We start from the raw sequence: 21917 nt of genomic DNA, 5'->3' as shown, positions 1-21917 counted from the left end.
AAAAGTGTATGCTACGAAGGAAGTAAGATTTTCGCGTTTTCTGGTTAATTCAACCATTTATGAAAGCTGATATAGTCGCAAATTGGAAGAAAATTTTGTTTTCTTTGGGATGCGCTTCCATCCGGTGGGTGCTTGCATATGATTTTTCCAAGACTAAAATAAAAACTTCCCCCAAAAAGTTAAAAAATTGAAATCAAAAATCTAGGAGTTCGTAACCTTATTATTTTTGCTTAATAGCTTATTTATTTTTGTTTCGTGGGAAATACTTAATTGTTTATGGAAATTTTGTTTTATTTGTGAAATTTTATATTTATTTATTGCTCATACCCTGATCTCTTTATTGGCAATTTCCTAATTGTTTATGGAAAATTTCTAATTTTTTATGGAAATTTTATTTTGCTGCCTTTTTCAGATTAAATAACACATCTCTAGCAGTGACTCCACCGCACTATCTTGGTTACGAATTCCAGGATTTTTAATTTGCGGCTTATTTGAGTGAGATTCGTCTTCAACAGCTGCTTAAAGACTGCAAGAAGCCATTGCCAGTGGAAAACATGTGACAATATACCAAAATGTGAAGTAAATTTTCTGGAGAAAATTTGATTTTGAATGTAAATAATCGTTTCTGACGACTTTTCTCCCAAACTCTCGCAGCGCACTCTACCACTGGATCCTTCTCGAATTCACCTAGGGTGGGTGTACCAACTGTCGCCATACATAAGAACAACTATTCTTTTAAAAATAAGTAAAAGGCGTGTGGGCGAACTTTATATATCAAGGGAAAGGTTTTACTTCCTGCATCTTAGAACAGCTGTGAAAACCACTATAAAAATTGTTATTATCCTCAAAATTGATTAATCCATAATAGGAACGCATGCACCAGTTGTGGCATTATTCTTAATTTTGGTTCCTTATTTGGAAAATCCCATTGTTTTCTTATGGGATTGGCCAAATAGGGACCACTAGTGCGATAACTGGTGCAAAGGACGTCAAAAATTAAGCAAAATCAATTGTTACAATTATTCTTTGCTTGTTTTGGAGGAGATCAAAGGTATTATCGTATCATATGAATATGCTTTATCGATATGAACTTGGTTTGCGGTGATTTGATTGGCCATTTGGCATATAAAGCACTAGTGCGACAACTGGTGATATAGCCACAACTGGTGCATGTAGCCTATAGGAATTTCTGAAAAAAAAATACGGATGGTTTTCTGAAGGAATCTTTGGATGAAATTCCAGAGATCCAAATTAATTCCTGGTGACTTTTCTAAAGAAATTTTCGAAGAAATTCCTGGAGGAATTTTCGACTCAATTCATGAAGGAATAACCGAAAGAAAACCTGAAAAGATTTTCCAACAGAATTTTTAAATGAATTTCTAAAGGATTATCTGAAGGAATTCTAAAAAGATTTAGAATTTTCCAAACTAATAGCTATTGGAATATATTTTTCCAGGAATTTCTTCGAAAGTCCGGACAGCAGTAAAACAAACTGAGTTTTGACTCTAGAATCAAGACTACATGCCCAGAAAAACTCCCAGAATATCGTGATTGCGAATATTCGGATATACAATTCCACAGGATTTTTTCCAGGTTCCCTCGGAAATTCATCCAGTAATTCCTTCGGAATTACCTCCCAAAGTTCTAGGACGAATTTTCCGTACGAAATTCTAGAGCAATTTCCAAAGGAACTCCTAAAGGAATTACCGACATTCTTAAATTTCTTAAAGAATTTCTCTTACGAAATTTTCTCCAGGGATTCCTTCAGAAAACCACGGAGATAAATCCAAAACTTCCTCAAGACTCTAAGAATTTTTCAGATATTCCTTCAGAACTTCCTCCAGGACTTCCTTCGGAAATTATTTCATAAAACCCAAGAAATCTCTTTGGGAATTGTTTATCAAAATAAATCGAAACCAGTTTATTTTTCAGAACATTTCTGGTAATTTAGGTACAAAGAGGAGTAAAGGAAATGTTCAATTTGGTGGCCCCAGCTCCAGAAGCCAAGTTACCATTTTTGCATTCGCATATCACGAGACTAACACAATGATACTCCATGCCCAGGGAAGTTAAAAGAATCCTACCAGACTGGGAATTCAAATCCAACATTCATTATAGTGTTCATTCATTCATTTATTTAGTCTACATCTATACAGATAACACTGAATCAACAATTTGACGCCACAATACACGGTTCGAGGCCGCATCTCTCCATCCTCGAATACGCCCCACGCTCGCCAAGTCGTTCTGCACCTGGTCTGCCCATCTCGCTCGCTGTGCTCCACGTCGTCTCGTACCTGCCGGATCGGAAGCGAACACCATCTTTGCAGGGTTGCTGTCCGGCATTCTTGCAACATGCCCTGCCCATCGTACCCTTCCGGCTTTAGCTACCTTCTGGATACTGGGTTCGCCGTAGAGCTGGGCGAGCTCACGTTCCAGCTGCGCGTAGAATGCGTCCTTATCATCATCAGTGCTTCCGGAGTGTGGGCTATGGACGTTGATTATGCTGAAGTTGAAGAACCGGCCTTTGATCCTCAACCTGCACATTCTCTCGTTGATCGGCCACCACCCGATCACGCGCCTTTGCATGTCGCCCATCACTATGAAAGCTGTTCCCAGCTCGTGTGTGCTGCCGCAGCTCTGGTAGATGTTATGATTACCTCTAAACGTTCGCACCATTGATCCCTTCCAACAAACCCCTGCAGCGCTACGATGCCGAATCCACGGTCCTTGAGCACATCGGCGAGTATGCGTTTGCTCCCGATGAAGTTGAGAGATTTGCAGTTCCACGAACCGAGTTTCCAATCGCTAGTCCCTTTTCGTCGCAGTGGTCTTCGCCGATGGTTCCGGTCCGTACTCTCTTGTTGATTGTTCGTTGCTTATGATTTTTTAAAGGCTGGCTTGCCGGGCCTGACACCAAACCCCCTAAATTTCCGGAGGACCATTCCTCCTTATTTCCGGTGGACCATGGTGCACAGTTTCACTTAGAGTCCCTCGCTGGCACTCGGACGATGATCAGCCGCCCCTAACATGGAGAACAGACGCTGTTGTGAGCCGATCCTGACATGGAGAACAGACGCTCAATAAGATTTGCACCTCCGGAGAGGAGCAAACCCCCCCTTCCCTGTCAGCATACGACCATAGTTCCCACCGGGGTTGGTTACCCGATCTTCCCTAAGGTTGCTCGTATCCCGGCCAGCACCGCGGGGAGGTAGAGATAGGAGTTGCTGGGTAAGAGGCTAAGGACCGCGAGATGGGGTCTATTTTATTCCTTCAGGTACGCGAAGTACCAATGGTACGCTTTACCCAGCATTTGCCGTGTCATTATAGTGTTAACTTGAATGAATTCCCAGAGGAACTACTGGTGGAACTCCCGGAAGAATTTTCAAATCCAAATCCTCCAGAAATTTCCTTGTGAAGTTCCTTGAGGGATTACCAAAGGAACTTCAGGAAATACTCCTGGAGGAACACCCACAAGCACTTCCGGAGGAATTCTCACAAGTCCAGAAAAAATTCTTGGAAAAGTTCATGAAGGAATTTCTGGAGAAATATCTGAAGGAACTCCCGGAAAAATACCAAGAGGAATTGATGCAGAAATTCCCAGATGAAATTCTGAAAGTATTCCCAGATGAATTGCTGTTTTTTTTATTCTGAAGAAATTCCTGGAAGAACTCTCAAATTAATTTCCGAATTAAATTCTGGAGTAAATTCCGAGTGAAGTCCGGAAAGAGTTCTAGGACAATTCCGCGGAAAAATTCGTGAAGGAATTCTTGGAGAAGTACCTGAAGGAATTCCCGGAAAAATACCTGGAAAACTTGAAAAAGGAACAATACATGTGTCCGAAACGTCATAATGAAAACATAAAACCCCGTTTTTGATCCCAAAAGACTGAAAACCAAAACCTCAAACGTCTCCATCTTAGTCGAATCAATTAAGAAAGGATATTAAAGAAATGTTTTAAGCCACCCTAACGTGCATACAATTTATACAAAACATTAGCAACATCTTTTCTTTTCCAATAATAATTTCCAACTGGGTTTGCTGCAATCAAATTTATCCAAATACCTAGTGCTTGTTGCCGAGTTGATTACTGCAAAATTTTGTTTAAGGTTTTTGCCTTGGTCAATCAAGAGAATGGCAGTTTCACTACTAGAGCTTCAGTTATAACTTGACGAAGCAAACTTTTGCGGAACTTGATTTCGATTGATCAAGAGGATTTGCACGAAATTTGCTTCAATGCCACCTCCCTGCCTGCATCCACACTCTGCGACAACTCGTTCGTTATCCTTCCACGTTTACTTTCTCGCAGAACTGGCGCGCCATTGAAATGCAATACCCCCACCCCACCCACTGCGCACGCTGTGGTGTTTCCAGCTAAACTTTTTTAATTTTGAATGGACTTTGAAGTAGGTACAAGTTTTTCTCGTTTTCCTTTCTTCGCTCTTACATGTATGCATGCGAAGAGATAGCTCTCGATGGACTCCGTCGTCGTTGTGGGAATTCGCTTGGATGACATACCAGGCTTGCATTTTTAAACGCATTCAACGAGGATGATGCTCCCCGGGGTGGAAAATCTGTGTGGCAAGAACTTGTGAAGAACTCTTTCGTTAGTCAGGGTGGATCCCCGAGTTAGTTGAAGAACATCTCCGAAGAATATTGGTCGTGCAGATGCAGTCATAAAGGCGACTAGCTAGAATGCATCCTTCCTTGAAGGTATGCAAAATGGGTCCCAAATATCATGCTTTTCCATCAACCCTACTACAAGCAGCGTATTTTTAAAAAAGAAATTGATTTAATGGATAATTGGAAATCGTAATATCTGACTCAAAGAAAAACCTATAACAACCACATTTGCATATTTGAAGCTGTGCCTATCACTTTTTCCACAAAGTTGTTTACCCTTGAGGGTACATTCTTACATAAGGAATGAAGTTTTTCATTTCGTTTTCCGAGTGCCGGTGGAATTTGTGTGCATTTCATTTTCTCCTCTCAAACCGTGATAGAAATTAATGCATTAATTAGTGCGGAATCCGTTTTTTTTCCTATTTCAAATATCGTAATGGAATACGCTGTTTCTCTGCGCATGTATCCATGTGGATACGTGGGTATGCATGAAGATATTTCTTGCATCGTCGGAAATATGGCGAACATATTTGAAATTCCAAGTTGCAACCCTTGCTTTTCCGTTCGGTTTGGAAGTTTGGTGGAACGCACCCGCAACTTTCGGTGGATGGATTTTACTTTGCTCGCACATCAGAAGGGGGAATTATTCTCTGTACTTATGTAGGTAGGTATATCAGTGGAACGGATTTTCAATAGCATTCAAAGTAAAATATGTAGGGGCAAGATGGGTTAGGGCTGATGTCGAGCATCATATATATTTTAATGCAGAAATCATGCATTTGTAAGATGAATAATGTGGCACAACTTTATTGTAATTTGATTTGAGATTAGTATTTCTTTTTGGAAGAATGTGCTTAGTATAGTTTTTAGCTTCTTTATACAAGTGATGAACTTAACGTCAATTCAAGTTTTTTTTAAGTGTGAATTCTTGGAAATACTACAATATCAATTCCTGAAGGAACTCCTTAATAAATTCCTAGAGGAACTCCAGGAGCAATTCCTGGATAATCTTCTTACGGAATCCCAGGAGTAATATTTGGAAGAACTCCAGAAGAAATTGATGAAGGAACTACAAAACAAATTTCTAGAGGAACTTCTAGAGAGTTTCCTGGAGGAACTCCAGAGGAATTCTAAAGGAAGTGCAGCAGGAATCTCTGGAGCAATTTTTTGGTGAATTCCATGAGGAATTCCTGAAGGAACTTTGAGAAAAATTCCTGGTCTAACTCCAGGATGAACTCTGTGAACTGTGAAAGGAATTCTAGAACGATTTTCAAGATGAATCCCTGGATGAACTTCGGGAAGAATTCCTCAACTAGCTCCAGAAGATATTCCTGGATGAACTGCCTGGAGGAACTCTTGCTGAAGTTTCTTCAATTTTCCTTTTGAAATTTCTTCATGAGCTCCTTCTGTAGTCATTCCTGTTGTAGTTCCTCAAAGAGTCCCGCTATGAATTTCTCTTGGAGTTCCTCAAGAATTCCTCCTGGAATTCACCCAGGAGTTCTTTCTAAGTTTTCTCCTTGAATTGCTTCAGACGTTTCTCTTGGAATTCTTTCAGAAGGTCCTCCGGGAATACCTCCTGACGTTTTTCCGAAAATTCCTGCAGATGTTTCTTCCGGAATTCCTCTAATAATTATTGGGTTTCCTAGATAAATTCCTCTAGAAATTCCCCCAGATGTGCATCCTGGATCTAGTAATTATTCCTACGAAAGTTCCTCCTGAAATTCATCTGAACTTTTTCCTGAAAATCCTCCAGGATTTATTTTTTTCTGAGAGTTCCTCCTGGAACTCTTCTCGGAATTATTCTTGGACTTTCGCCAAATATTTCTACTGGAATTCCTAAAGAAACTTCTCATGGGAATCCTCCTGGAACTACTTTTGGAATTCTGCAGGAATTCACATCATTTTCCTGAAATTGTTTAAGGTATTCATCAACGAATTCCTGTTAGAATTACTTCAGCAATATCTCTCAGGAATTCCTTCCAGGTTCCAGCAGCATCACTGAAGGTTCCTTCAGCAAAAGTCCTTCCTGTCACAATAGAACAAATTCCCCATAATTTCAAAAGGAACACACCAAGATCATTAGAGATAATAATAAATTCACAAGAATTACAGAAGGAGCTCCTCACTCCTCAAAATGTATAAGAGTTTCATGTTGATGTTGATATTCCTGGAGGATTTTCTAAAATTTCTTCAGAATTTCCGAGAATTCTTATAGAAGCTTTTCGAATTTGGCTTTTTTCAAAACTTCCAGTGTTTTCAGTTTTTTTCGGGGAGTTTTTGAGATACCTTCGAAGAAAAACTCAATAAAAATCCAGTGAGTTTTTGGTGGAACTACAACAAGAACCCTTCATTTCAATTTATCCTATACTGATTATTTATGTGCAAATTGTGGTATCTGGTGGTTTTCAACAAGCTCTGTGTATAATAACTGTTATACTGTTTGAAATCTAGAGATCTAGTGCTTGCATAGGCATGACATTCGCGTGATGTTACTAAACGCAAAGTTACGATGACATCGATTACAAAGTTTGGTTCTGCTCATGAAATGGTGGCTCCAGAAAGGAACTATTGGATATTATTGTGGCCCGAGGTGAACAACTCTTCAGGGAAATATGAGGTGATGTGGTCTATATGCAAGCTATTCATACTTCTCATTTATATACTTTATTATATATTTGTTCATATATCTTACTTACGGATCCTGTACACCTCCGGTGGTGCAAAGGGCCGACTTTATTTATTCTACCTAGTGTATTTTCTACCATTGTGCACTATGCTTTACCTTTTCGTCCTATGTCGTGCGTCTAGATTTCAATCCTACCATTGAATGAGCTGCGGAGGTGTGTTTGCTCATCACTGTCTTCGGTCTATCGGCAAGCATAATTTCAACGAATGCAAAACATGTTTATTTCATTCCGGACCTACCTACTGTGTGCTGGATGTAATAAAACCAAACTTCACTTCACTTAATTTTCCTTTTTTTTGTTTTGTTCTTTTTTACATCTCTTCTCTATCTGTCAACTGTCGACCAAAACGGGAAAAATATAGGACGAAATTTGTTCTCCAAACACTGATCCTGACTGTAGGGATTGAGAAAAGGATAATCAAATATATAGATTGAATTGAATAAGAGGGCATATACATTAGTCACTAGTACCAGATGCTAGAGTGACAGATGAACGAAGTCAGATTTTAGTTTTGTGATGTATTTCGCGGGAAGTAGTAGTGCTTCCGATCTGCTGCGGATTGAGCAGCAGCAGCAGAAGACGGCGGGAGCAGCAGGGACTATGTTCAAGGGCTTGACGATCCCTCCCCAGGCCATCTGCGAGTTGTGGCGCCTGTCTAGGATGTGGTGGGGTTTGACAGTGGGCCCTGTTAAACCTCTATAAAAAGCTGCATGTATCCGCAAGTAGGCTCCGCCAAAGCGACCGTGTGCCGGTCAAAGGATCACGATTGGAAGCTTGGAACATGGAACTGCAAGTCGCTAGGCTTCGCAGGTTGCGACAGGATAATCTACGATGAATTACATCCCCGCAACTTCGACGTCGTAGCGCTGCAGGAAATCTGCTGGACAGGGCAGAAAGTGTGGAAAAGCGGGCATCAAGCGGCTACCTTCTACCAAAGCTGTGGCACCACCAACGAGCTGGGAACCGGCTTCATAGTGCTGGGAAAGATGCGCCAACGCGTGATTGGGTGGCAGCCAATCAACGCAAGGATGTGCAAGCTGAGGATAAAAAGCCGTTTTTTCAACTATAGCATCATCAACGTGCACTGCCCACACGGAGGGAGACCCGACGATGACAAAGAAGCGTTCTATGCGCAGCTGGAGCAGACATACGATGGATGCCCACTGCGGGACGTCAAAATCGTCATCGGTGACATGAACGCTCAGGTAGGAAGGAGGAAATGTATAGACCGGTCATCGGACCGGATAGTCTGCATACCGTATCGAACGACTTCGGCCAACGATGCATGTAACGATGTAACGGAAAACCAAATCGACCACGTTCTAATCGACGGTAAATTCTTCTCCGCCATCACGAACGTACGCACTTACCGCAGTGCGAATATTGAATCCGACCACTACCTCGTTGCAGTATGTCGCGCTCAAAACTCTCGACGGTGTACAACACGCGTCGGAGTCATCCGCCACGGCTAAACATTGGGCGGCTACAAGACGGTAGACTAGCCCAAGGCGCAGCGTCTCTTGAAGATGGTTGGAGAGATATTCGATCCGCCATTGGAAGCACCGCAACCGCTGCACTAGGCACGGTGGTTCCGGATCAGAGAAACGACTGGTATGACGGCGAATGTGAGCAGTTAGTAGAGAAGAAGAATGCAGCATGGGCGAGATTCCTGCAACACCGCACGAGGGCAAACGAGGCACGATACAAACGGGCGCGGAACAGACAAAACTCGATTTTCCGGAGGAAAAAGCGCCAGCAGGAAGATCAAGACCGTGAAGAGGCGGAGGAACTGTACCGCGCTAATAACGCACGAAAGTTCTATGAGAAGTTGAACCGTTCCCGGCGGCAGCACTACGAAGAGCACCTGAATGGCGATATGGCAGACAACGGTGGCGGTATGGTAATGAACCTAGGAGCACGCGCGCAGGACATGCGACTTCCGGCTCCGAATCTCCAGGAAATCCAGGAGGAGATCGGCAGGCTGAAAAACAGCAAAGCCCCTGGAGTTGACCAACTACCAGTAGAGCTGTTTAAACACGGTGGTGAAGCACTGGCTAGAGCGCTGCACTGGGTGATTACCAAGGTTTGGGAGGATGAGGTTCTGCCGCAGGAGTGGATGGAAAGTGTATCCCATCTACAAAAAGGGCGATAAGCTGGATTGTAGCAACTACCGCGCAATCACATTGCTGAACGCCGCCTACAAGGTACTCTCCCAAATTTTATGCCGTCGACTAGCACCAATTGCAAGGGAGTTCGTGGGGCAGTACCAGGCGGGTTTTATGGGCGAACGCTCTACCACAGACCAGGTGTTCGTCATACGTCAGGTATTGCAGAAATGCCGCGAATACAACGTGCCCACACATCATCTATTTATCGACTTCAAAGCCGCATATGATACAATCGATTGGAACCAGCTATGGCAGCAAATGCACGAATACGGATTTCCGGATAAACTGATACAATTGATCAAGGCGACGATGGATCGGGTGATGTGTGTAGTTCGAGTTTCAGGGGCATTCTCGAGTCCCTTCGAAACGCGTAGAGGGTTATGGCAAGGTGATGGTCTTTCGTGTCTGCTATTCAACATCGCTTCGAAGGGAGTAATACGAAGGGCAGGGATTGACACAAGTGGTACGATTTGCACGAAGTCCGTCCAGTTATTTGGTTTCGCCGACGACATTGATATCATGGCACGTAACTTTGAGAGGATGGAGGAAGCCTACATCAGACTGAAAAGCGAAGCTAAACGGATTGGACTAGTCATCAACACGTCGAAGACGAAGTACATGATAGGAAGAGGCTCAAGAGAGGACAATGTAAGCCATGGGCTCACTGGTGACCGCCGATAACGATACCAGCAGAGAAATTCTGATACGCATAGTGGAAATTGTACGTACTTTGGACTCCGCAAGACGCTCCGATCGAATACAGTTCGCCGCCGTATCAAACTGACTATCTACAAAACGCTTGTAAAACCGGTAGTTCTCTACGGATACGAGACCTGGACGATGCGGAGGACCAACGCGCACTGGGAGTTTTCGGAAGGAAAGTGTTGCGTACCATCGTGGAGGTACGTGGAGGAGGCGAATGAACCACGAGTTGCATCAGCTGTGCATCGATTTTACATTTCAAAAAGTGTGGTAGTGTAGACTACACACCAAATTTTGATTCACGATCCAGTAATTTGATTTGCTGGATTACTATCAGCAATTGAACGTTTTGCTGAAATACAGCTTTTCAGTTCGACATGTACTGGAATACAGCACACATTTTTACTGAAAACCAGCTAACAAAAAAGTTTTGACCGATAGTCAGCATATCGAGCGACGTATTGCTGAAAATCAGCAAACGATTCCATAAAATGCTGGAATCCAGTAAAATTCAATTGCTGTACGTAGTTTGTGCTGAACAGCAGTTTGTGTTTTACTGAAAGCTCAACCTGTCAACCAAACACATCTAACGTTGCATTTTTACCCTGAAACAGCCATTTTTATTTAAGTGGAAAAAGTAGATAAAAGTATTCTGCTGTTTCGGCCAAATCTTTGTAAGTGCATGATTACTATTTAACTTCAAGTTTGATCAAATATGCGTTTTATATTTTTTTTTCAATATTAATAGCGGATATTCATGTCACTTCCAATGACTCGTCAACTTTGGTTTGGGAAATTACATCTCCTGCAAGAGAGATGTAATGGTGATTTTCAGTTATATCAGAACGCTACATAACGATGTAATCCCTCGTCCTGAAGTAATAAAGGGCAAACAAACCCGCATTTTATCAATTTTATTTCGATGAGAGGAAATCGGTGAAAAGAATCCTCTCTTGTTAGTTACGGTCTTACTACCGTTAGTGCTTGAAATATTATAAATACAACATTTAACCAAAAAATAACCCAAGTTATTTTATTTTAAAGGCTAAATCTCTAAAAAAATGATTGAATTTTCTTGTTGATAAAAACGGAATAATTTTGTTGACGAATTCGGAGCGTGACAAAATCGGAGCGTGATAAAATCGAAACGTAATAAAATCGGAACATATCTGTAATCTAAACGTTACTCAATTATTAATTATTCTATTTTAGTTTATTTCTTAGATGATTTTTTCCCCCGAGGGGCTGTTTTCATACCACGTGGACAGTTGTCGAACATTTTAGATGTGTACTTCCTCCATCAACGTACACATCTGATCATGCAATTTTTCATTAATTTGTGTTAACCATAAGGAGGCTTCCGAGCCTTTTGAAAGGAAGCTTTCGAGCCTTTTGAAAGGAGGCTTTCGAGCCTTTTGAAAGGAGGCTTCTGAGCCTTTTGAAAGGAAGCTTTCGAGCCTCTTGAAAGAAGGCTTTTGAGCCTTTTAAAAGGAGGATTTTGAGCCTTTTGAAAGGAGGCTTTTGAGCCTTTTGAAAGGAGGCTTCGAGCCTTTTGAAAGGAGGCTTGAGCCTTTTGAAAGGAGGCTTCCAGGCCTTTTGAAAGGAGGCTCGAGCCTTTTGAAAGGAGGCTTGAGGCCTTTTGAAAGGAGGCTTGAGCCTTTTTGAAAGGAGGCTTGGAGCCTTTTGAAAGGAGGCTCTGAGCCTTTTGAAAGGAGGCTTGAGGCCTTTTGAAAGGAGGCTGAGCCTTTTGAAAGGAGGCTTCCAGGCCTTTTGAAAGGAGGCTTCCAGGCCTTTTGAAAGGAGGCTTCTGAGCCTTTTGAAAGGAGGCTTTGAGTTTTGAAAGGAGGCTTGGAGGCCTTTTGAAAGGAGGTTTCCGAGCCTTTTGAAAGGAGGCTTCCGAGCCTTTTGAAAGGAGGCTTCCGAGCCTTTTGAAAGGAGGCTTCCGAGCCTTTTGAAAGGAGGCTTCCGAGCCTTTTGAATGGAGGCTTCTGAGGCTTTCGAGAGGGCTTCGAGGCTCTTGAAAGAGGTCTTCCGAGCCTATTGAAAAGAGATGTAATGAGTGGGTCTGTCGGGGGGTCAGTAGCAATCCCGATCAGTCCCAGCTAGCTCAAGGAATACGCACCAAATAAACTGAAACCCAAATGATTGAATTTTCATGACAATATTATTTATTAAATGCCATTTCGGGCCCTCTTCACCTACTCTGTCCTTCTCCTAGCCTAAATGCTGTCTTCCTTCTTCTTCTTAACTTAACACCTCTTAACTATGCTACTCACGGGTGCACCCATCACTTGTACCCTCTGCATGCTAGCTCAACTGATGCCGGATGCCTTTTGGGCCGCCACACTTGCCTTGCCGGCGCACGGCTGTTGAACTTTGCTGTTTCACGGCAGCCTCGCCACTCGTTCCACACTTGACCGTACTCCCACATCTCTTCATCCATTGTACTGGTTGTGGAGGACAATATTCAAAATGTCATGATTCACTGATCGCCATGCATAGGGTAAGGGAGGTATTTTGGACCACCAGTTCGACGCCTCATATTTTGAACCACTGAGAGCAAATTCCTCTTGGTGGTTCAAAATAAGATCCCCGTAAGGGTGATCCAAGATACATCCTTTACCCTATTATGTACAAGACAAAGTTTAGAAATAAAAAAAATACAAAACTTTATCAATAAGTTTGGATTAAAACTGTGATTCATCCGCCATTAAGCATTTCGTCCGAGGTACCCCCTGGACCCGGCGAAAGTACCCCCAGTAGTACATGTACCCCAGGTTGAGAACCGCTGTTATAAAACACCGAGAAATGCTCTGCATCTCCGTGAGCGCTACGGGAAAAGAATAGTTGGTTAGTAGAGAAGATAATTCATGTGAAGCCCCTTGGTAAGCGACTAAATAAATATTGTAAATAACTTTTTGAAAACAAGAAAACGAAAACTGTGTTTAAAACCAATCCAACACAATTCAATGTGCTTCGTTTAATAAGCTTCTACAATACGATCGATTCCGCACTAAATAATTCTGTGCTCTTCGATGCAGACATTAGTTTTATCACTTCGCGTTCTCCCACACTAACTGGCGTGATCAGCATTTACAAGATCGATTGTACACTGGTTAAACAAATTTCTGCTACGCGAGGTAGATTTTTTTCACTTCGCGTTCTCCCGGACCAGCTGTGCCGTCCCATGACCAGCAGCAATACGATAGATTCCGCATTCATATTGTACAAATAGTGAAAAATATCACAAAATATAAATTTGAAACTTGGAAACACTGAAGACGTTTTATAGAAGAAAACTACATACGTATTTGTCGACTAAGAATAGGGTTGTGTAGTTAGCGTTATTAGAAAAAAGATGTATAATCACAGATAACAGATATTTAAGCTGTCATCCGATGCGTGGGTAAAAATTTGCAACCGTTGAATCAAATGAACTGAGATTTAGGAACACACTTGGAAATCGTTTGAAGATGGCGCGATGATCATTTCTGTGTAAAACACAGCCAAAATGCGACTGTCAAACGTATTGGCTGCGTTCGACGGTTGCTAAGCAGTTGCGTCCGTATGTACTCCCGCAATCAGTTAAGTAGATGGCAGTAGTGAGTCAACGTATATCAGTTCAAAAGTATACACAAGATTTTCGATAAAATTTGTTCTAGCTTAAATATCTGTTATCTGTGCTATAACCTAAAGTTTTGAAAACAACTTAACGATTTTGTTCAGCGGCGCAGCCAAATTTTTTGATAATATGAAGAATGGTTTAAGTTTAAATTTGTTTCGAAATTCCGCGAAATTCCATTAAATTTCGTTAGAAGCTAGTTTTTTCTAGCGAAATTTTTCTAATTCGAAGTTCCGCGGAATTTCGTTTCGAACCACCTGAAACAAAATTTTTCGAAATACCGCATATGCTTATTAGAAACCTCGCAGTTAAAATGTGTGAAAGTGTTCAAAGAAAAGCTGCAAAGCAAAAATGTCCCCCCGTTGGGGGATTAATGCCAGTAAAAGTAGAAGAACAGTGGATACTTTCATTATGACCGACGATAGCGATGGTGAGGCTAGACGTGTCAGACACATACGTTCGCATCATCACCGCTGCTCTGTTGCTTCTCTGATGGAAACTGCTTCCACCAGAATAATTGTACTGTTGCATAGCGACTCGGTAGAACTTTCGGCACGGAAAGCTGAAGCTGAAATATGCAAATGTTTATAACGCTGCGAGCGACGAAAACTCACTATAATAGGTATTGTACGTGAGAGCGAAAAGTAGTGAATGATGTTACACCGAGTAGAAACCATGCTGGATGTTCTTTTCACTTTTTTTTCGTGATGCCAGTTCTGTGATCTATACGGCGAGAAAAAGTTTGCTGCCACCATCATTCGAGCACCCGAAGCAGTTTTGTTTCAGTTTATGTCATAGATCACCGGAAGGTGTGGAGTAAACTACTGTAGAAACTTTCCATGAATAGCAGTATCCGTAAAACGCCTATCCGCATTTTCGAGTGCTATAAACTTATTCAGTAGATGCATCATGTTTGAGACTTGAGATATTTAACACTTAATTAAGGCTGTGAATCATTCCACCGATTCGTTTAACTTTTAGTTAAAATTTGACACTTCGATGATTATTTTCCCGTCGTGGTTAAAATTTTTCTCCGAAGCCGACCCATTTGAGTTTTGACAGATTGATAGTTATTCGGAACGAAATGGATTTGGCGCCAATTTTCTCGCGAACAAAGTTTAACTATTGAACTGTCAAATCTAACCATGCTCCGGAGCAGGGTTATTTTTAACCACGGCGAAATAACCATCGAACTGTCAAATTTTAACTAAAAGTTTAACGAATCGGTGGAATGGTTCACAGCCTAATATGTCCCAAGCATGTTTCACACTATAAAAATATTCCCCAAATCTATCTATATATATAAAACCAATCTATGTATGTATGTTCGCTAACTACTTCTGAACCACTTGGCCGATTTCAACCAAATTTGGTACAGACATTCTCTATCCTCAGGGAAGGTAACAAAGGGGTGGGATGGTCATGTAGAAAAGGGGAGGGTGGTGGGAGGGTTTTGTTCAGAAAACGAACAATTCTGTGTAACTTTCAACTCCCAGGACCGATTTCAACCAAATTTTGTACACATATTCACTACGAGGAGGTAATCATATGGGAGGGATTTGGGAAAGGGGAGGGGTCTGGAGGGAGGGTTTTGTTTAGAAAACGGGCAATTCAAAGTAAATCATGAACCCCTGTACCGATTTCAACCAAATTTGGTACACACATTCTACATCATAAGGAAAAGATAACAAAGGGGATGGGATGGTCATTGGAAAAAGGGAGGGTATAGGGGAGGTGTTGTCTTTGGAAAACGAGCAACTCAGTGTAACTCCCAACCCCAGGACCGATTTCAATCAAATTTTGTACACATATTCACTATGAGGAGCCGATCGTACGGGAGGGAAATTTGGATAAGGGGGTAGGGGTCTGAAGGGAGGGTATTGTTCAGAAAACGGGCAATTTAGTGTAACTTCTGAACCCCTGTACCGATTTCAACCAAATTTGGTACACACATTTTCTATCCCTAGGAGAAGATAACAAAGGGGTGAAATGGCCGTTGAGAAAAGAGGAAGGGTAAAGGGAAAGCGGTTGTCTTTAGAAAACGGGCAATTCAGTGTAACTCCTGACCCCCAGGACCAATTCTAAGCAGATTAAATGATTAAATCATTCAACTCTATGATTAAAGATTATGATTAATGAATTATAATTTTTGAAAATGATGACTGATAATGATTAATGATTAAATTCATTTTGACAATAATTAACGATTATGAATAATGAAAAAACCGTTGGATTATGATTAACGATTACCGATCGTGATTAAATGTTGACACACTATGTGTATGGTTAATGATTAACGATCGATATGATTAATGATTGATGATTATGAATGATCAAATTGCATAGTGATCCATAATCGAGTAACCTTTATTCCAAATTTTAAAAGGTATGATAATTATATGATAATGATTCAAGATTAATAAATAAAAGCAAGGTATGCAATGATCCAATGTTCCAGCATAACTTCTGTACCCCTTGCCCGATTTCAACCAAATTTGGAACAAACATTCTTTTTCTTAAGAAGGCGAAGATGACAGGGATCGATCAACTCAACACTTCATCGAAATCATGGTTTGCCCAGAGAAAAGCAATGATTAAAGTGTTTCCTTCTGGACAGTAAATGTGATCATTTCTTTAAAATAGACGTTTTTCCGGAATAAGGCATCGGTGTATGTTTTTCCTTCTTTAGAAATAGACGTTTGCCCGGAATAAAGCGATTTTGGGTTTGATCCCATTTTCAAAATCAGTCAATGTTTTCAAATGTAATCTACCTTCTTTTAATCAAATGATGAAATATCAATAAGAAAACACAATTATCCTTTTGACCTATTCCAATTCCGATGGTGAAAAAAACTGCGAATTAAACTGGCAACTCCGAGCAAGGCCGGGTACATACAGCTAGTTATAAATACATTCAATTCTTATCAATGATCGCATATTTGTGAAACACCTTCGGATTAAAGACAATAATTCGAAACAATAATCTTTTTTTCCTTACAGAAGGTCAAAATATTAAAATTTTAATCAACTTCATAGTTGCAGTTCTTGAAACTCTACAAATTCCTTCAATCTAAACCATAGAATATTCGACTAACACCCATCTTCATCATTTCCTCTCTTCCACAGTGCTATCCTACTAAGACGAATCAAAACCAGCAGCAGCAGCAACAACAACACCATCACCATCAGATCACAACGCCAACTTCGTACCGTACCGAGTACGAACTGTCCGGGTCGTACGTGTCGCTCGAGTGCCCCTCGCCACCAGGCCCGCCACAATGCCTAACCGAAAACAACCGACGGGATCCGCAGGCTCGCCTGGCCCGAGGCCTCCGGAACCTGTACACGGAGCTGTCCCTGAAGGAGCCGGTACTGCCGACCTGGGTGCAGCCGGTTACTCCGGGCCTGCTCTGTCCAGCTAGGCTGGAACCCGAACTAAGACTGCACATCCATTCGCACGGACTGAACGAGTGCATCGCAGTCGACCAGATCCTGACCGCCGTTCAGTCCAAGGATGGACCGTTCCTGGAAGCACCCCGCCGGGTGCTGATCGAGTGCCCGCCGTGGGTCACCCGTAGCGCGCTCGCCCTCCGGATATTGTATGCCTGGAGCCGGGAGCCACCGTGGCCTCCACGAGGTCAACCCGTAGCTTTAGCACTTTTTATACCATTGAACGAACTTAAGGGATCGTTAGCCAGTTATGTAGCGAAAGAACTTTTACCTCGGGGTACGCAGAATCCATTCGCATCCGGATTCGGGGGATTCAACGCCGCGTGGAGTTCGCTGGAATCGCTGAAGAGCAAATTACTAATCGTACTGGATGGGTACGACGTTCAGAGTAAGTCACGGAAGAATAAATCCGTCCAAAAGGACGTGACGGATCTGTTGGAGGGTAGGTTGTTCCCCGAAGCGAGAGTTATCCTGATCAGTGTGACTTCGTCGTGTGGGGAGTTGCTTCCCCTGATGCAGCGGCATATAACATTCGAGGGCATAACTTGGGGTCGATCAGTTTCCTTACTAGGGGGTGGACAATGGGGTGCTCCCACAAGACTGATCGATTGTGTTCAAGACTGTAGATACCTGCGTAATATAGCAAGGACATCATTGGGTTGTTTATCCATCTCAGCTATCTACGCGGCAAATGCTGGGGACCTCCCAACGGATGAAATCGACGTTATCGCATCCGTGTTCAACTGTGTTGCCAACAATTCTTCGCACACTCAAGTCACCGAACTGGGAAGACTTGCATTGTTTTGTTTGAAGACTAAGCGATCAACAGTTAGTTCAGCGGAACTAAAAATGTATTGTTCTTCCCCGGAGAGTAACATCATCGGATGCTTGGACAAGGCTCCGGTTTTCGGGCGTACTGCGAAAAGAAAATCTGAATTTAGTTACACCACCATCTGTCCCGGAATCGCAGAGTTTTTAGCTGCCAACTATATTGTATCACTAGCGTGTCGACCGGGTTTACTCGCAGCTGAAGTCGCCGGACTTACCATTGGAGACGAAGTGGAACCAGAAATCCTCAAAGTGCTAACCTATGCCATGTCTCTACTAGGCTCGCGAGCCCATCTCCTGCTTTCCAAACTAACCCCGCTTTGGTTAAGTCCCCAAACTATATTCTCTCTAGCCTTAGCCGGTGGTGAAACCGAAGCCAATCTCACTGCCCTTTGTGAACTCTTAGGAATATCCAAATCACCTCCCATTCCACCACTAGAGGCCAAACCCATCTGGGTTCAGATTAAATCCACACCCTCGGAACTTCAGGGTTGGGGACTAGCGCTCAAGAGTCCCACCTGCACGCTCAAAAACCTAGAACTAGTCTACCAGATCGAGAAGAACATGCTTCTGGAGGCACGAAATGTCATGGACATCTTCCTGGATGCGTTATCCAAAAACGAAAGTGTCACAACCCTGCGAATAACTTCGCTCATCGAAAACGAAGTTCGAGACTCGGACATCAATTATCTAGCAACTTGCATATCCAAAACCGTACTGAAACCAAGACTGGAAAGCTTCGAGGTCATTCTGACTTTGTTGGAAGAGGATCCTCCTATCCTGAAACTGCAATCCGTTGTGACGGGCCTTTGTAGAACGATTCCTCGACAGCCAAAACTTAGCAATCTTATTCTCGACCTAGGCCTTTGCACATCGCAGTTGGTTCAAATCTGCTCAATGCTTGAGAAGTGTCCTCACGTCACAAGACTTTCATTCCCACATCTACGATGCGAACGTGGAGCCGTCGGGGCACTCGCAAGCCTGTTGAATGCTCGACCTCTTTCCTATCTTGCACTAGCCTCCAGCTGGGGAGCTCGCGATGATCCCCCATCGTCCAGTGGCGTGAGCATGGGCTCCGGCTCCGGTAGCAGCTCCGGCAATTCCGGCCTTATTAAACAATCTTCTCTCACCGGAGCTCCTTCTCCGCGGTCCTACCCATCCGGAATCTTCTCATCACTGCCCCGAGGGGTTCTCAACTCCACAACGAACATGGGTCGATCAGCCACTCTTCCTCGTCAACCTATGGATGGACCTCCGGACAAACGAAGTACCGATTCAGTTATCTCTCGAACGTGGTACCCGACTCCAGCGTGCGATGGGGGTCCTCACAATTCCGGAACACTCCACGAACTATTACTAGCAGCACGGGACTCGTACTCTCGCTTGCATGGACTGGACCTCAGCAAAGCTCAACTCTCGCTCGAGGACTCCATGTGTTTGGGAGAAACGGTTCGCGTTTCCACTAACCTGCACTCGATCAAGCTGGAGGGTGCTTCGCGGCTCAGCGAGATCCTACCCACGGTGCTTGGCGCAAGCGAATCGCCCAGCTTGCAGATGCTCAGCCTTGGATCGCCCCGAATCGCGCTGGAGGATGCCGCCGTTGGAATGTCAGCTCGTGCCTTGGGTAGTTGCATCACGCTAAGATTGCTCAGTCTGGATGGCTGGAGTTTCAGGATAGAGAACGTAGGCACGCTGGCGTCGGTGCGGGGCTTCCTGTCGTTGACATCGATCCGCGAGCTGGGCCTCAACAATTGCAGGCTGAATCTTTCCATGTTTAAAAGTGACGTCCAGATGCCGAGCAGTGCATACGAGTGCCGTTCGGTGGTGAACTTGAAGATGGCGGGAGCTCAGGTCAGTTATTCGATTGAAGTATTTAAGATCAATTCATAAGGATTACGCTTCTTCTACAGATGATCTTCTCCGATCACGTTTCGATGAAGGGACCCCATATGCTACCATACTTGATCGGTTTCGTAAATTTGCGTGAACTGGACCTGTCGGCACCGTCACGAAGTGGTCTAGGTAGTACTACCTCCAATCCGTTGATTCTTTCCGACAAGGACTTGATCAGTTTTTTCAATACGCTCAACGGTCACTTCAGGTTCGTAGTCTGCAGATTAATTTTTTTTAGAACAACGCTTTTATTTTTCCCATTTTAACAGCTCTCTTAACACGCTCAAAATCTGCAACTGGATCGTGCACCTGGACGACGTGAACCGAACGATGAAGTCCCTCTCGAAGCTGTTCAAATCGAGCCCCTTGAGCCACGTCAAGCTCGACGGAATCATCGTGCTGGATCGGCCGAAAAAGCAACGGATCGAGTCGATGTTCATGCATGCCCTGCTTGGGTCACTGCCGCTGTTGCGTTGGCTGGGAATAACAATGGCCGGCATGAACGAAGAACAAATTGGTGCCCTTGGGACGTACTGCGCCGACATTCGGGGCATGGAGATCGATATCAGGTGAGTACTGTCCAAACTATGATAAAGCTTGTATGTTAAATGCGCAACTTGAAACGACTGACACTGACTGAAACGAAACGACACGACGAAACGACACGCTTGAAATTCAATATTTTACGACTGCCGAGACATCCAATAGCGGAGATCTTGACAATGCCTACGCATCTCGGTAAACTTTATTGAGATATCGGTAATAGTTCCCGTAAATCATGTTAAAAGTAAATTTAACCGAATGTTAATAATGTTTTGAAGCAATTTCGGTAAAGCTAATTAAGAGTTCCGTTAAATTTTTGACCAGATATCAGCTGTTTTAGGAGTTGTTGGTGTGGTTGTGCACAGCACGGTGGCGTGTTCATCACCCGGTCCCGTTATGGGAGACGTTGCGATCAGCTCGGTTGCAAATAAAATGCGAAAACGTCCTTCGAAGAAGATTGCATCCGACGAAGGAAATGTCAGAATTCTTCAAAGCAATAAGGACTGAGATGCCGAAACGTTAGAGGAAAGAAAGCAATAGCAGCAATTGTTTGCAGAAAAATCGCTTGAGCGGAAGATGAAGTGACCGCTGATTTTCGTGAAGGGTGTTCGAACAGACTTACGACACGATCTACGAAAGCTTAACGCTCGGAGCCTCAAGTGCACCTTGCGGCTCTGTGTCGAAGTCGTGAAGTCGGTAAAGTCGATGACCGATGGAAGGTCTCATCACGAGAAAGGGCAAAGCGGTACCAGTACTACATACACGATGTTCCAGATAGTAAGCCACTCAAACTCGTGCTGCGTAAAAGTTATGAAGGTTACTCTGGAGGATAGCAGATTGAAGCTATCCAACGTATTCAAAATCGCCCGGCATAACGAATATCGCATCTACCGAGATCAATTGTACTTTGTGCATCTCGAGCACGGGTCAACGACCTTTAAGGACCTAAGCTAATCAAGGTCATCGACAGCACTGTCAACGTGTGGACCAGGTGTAAACCGGTGCGTTCCTTAGAGCATGGAGTGTCTCCAATTCGACCATGGAACTTGGAACTGTTCCGTGAACGTTCGATGCACTCGGTGCGGCGGCGACCACGGAGTTGAAGAGCGTAATCAGATGGGAGAAGCCGACTCCAAGTGCGCCAACTGTGAGGACAACAACCGGACAAGTGGGCTAATGGCTAGGCTGCCTTCCGTCCCCTAAAACCGAGACGGGCCTTATAGCACGCTGTCCAATTCTGCCGCCCAATTTGTCTTCTGGGTGGAAGTAGGCTCAGATGCCCTTTCCTGACTTGCGCTAATCTGGCTCTGAACACAAAAGTGTCTCTTGCATGCCGCCAGAGTAGTCACCTTCAGTAGAATTCGACAGTATCTACAAGAGGAACCCAATAACAATGAGTAA

General features: G+C 43.3%; 1 protein-coding gene across 3 annotated transcripts in view; it reads left to right on the top strand.

Moving 5' to 3' along the window:
- Nucleotides 1-21917, top strand: part of LOC134202619 (uncharacterized) — a 708184-nt gene that overhangs the window by 664385 nt on the left and 21882 nt on the right. For all 3 annotated transcript variants that reach the window (XM_062677646.1, XM_062677653.1, XM_062677640.1), the window contains exons 6-8: nt 16929-19931; nt 19991-20181; nt 20243-20542. In XM_062677646.1, coding sequence (XP_062533630.1) covers nt 16929-19931; nt 19991-20181; nt 20243-20542 — 3494 coding nt within the window. The remainder of the gene's footprint in view (nt 1-16928; nt 19932-19990; nt 20182-20242; nt 20543-21917) is intronic.

This window comes from Armigeres subalbatus, chromosome 1 (assembly GCF_024139115.2).
Source record: "Armigeres subalbatus isolate Guangzhou_Male chromosome 1, GZ_Asu_2, whole genome shotgun sequence".
In the NCBI taxonomy this organism is placed as follows: domain Eukaryota; kingdom Metazoa; phylum Arthropoda; class Insecta; order Diptera; family Culicidae; genus Armigeres; species Armigeres subalbatus.
Note: the sequence above shows the minus strand (reverse complement) of the source record. Positions and strands in the feature narration are given on the sequence as shown.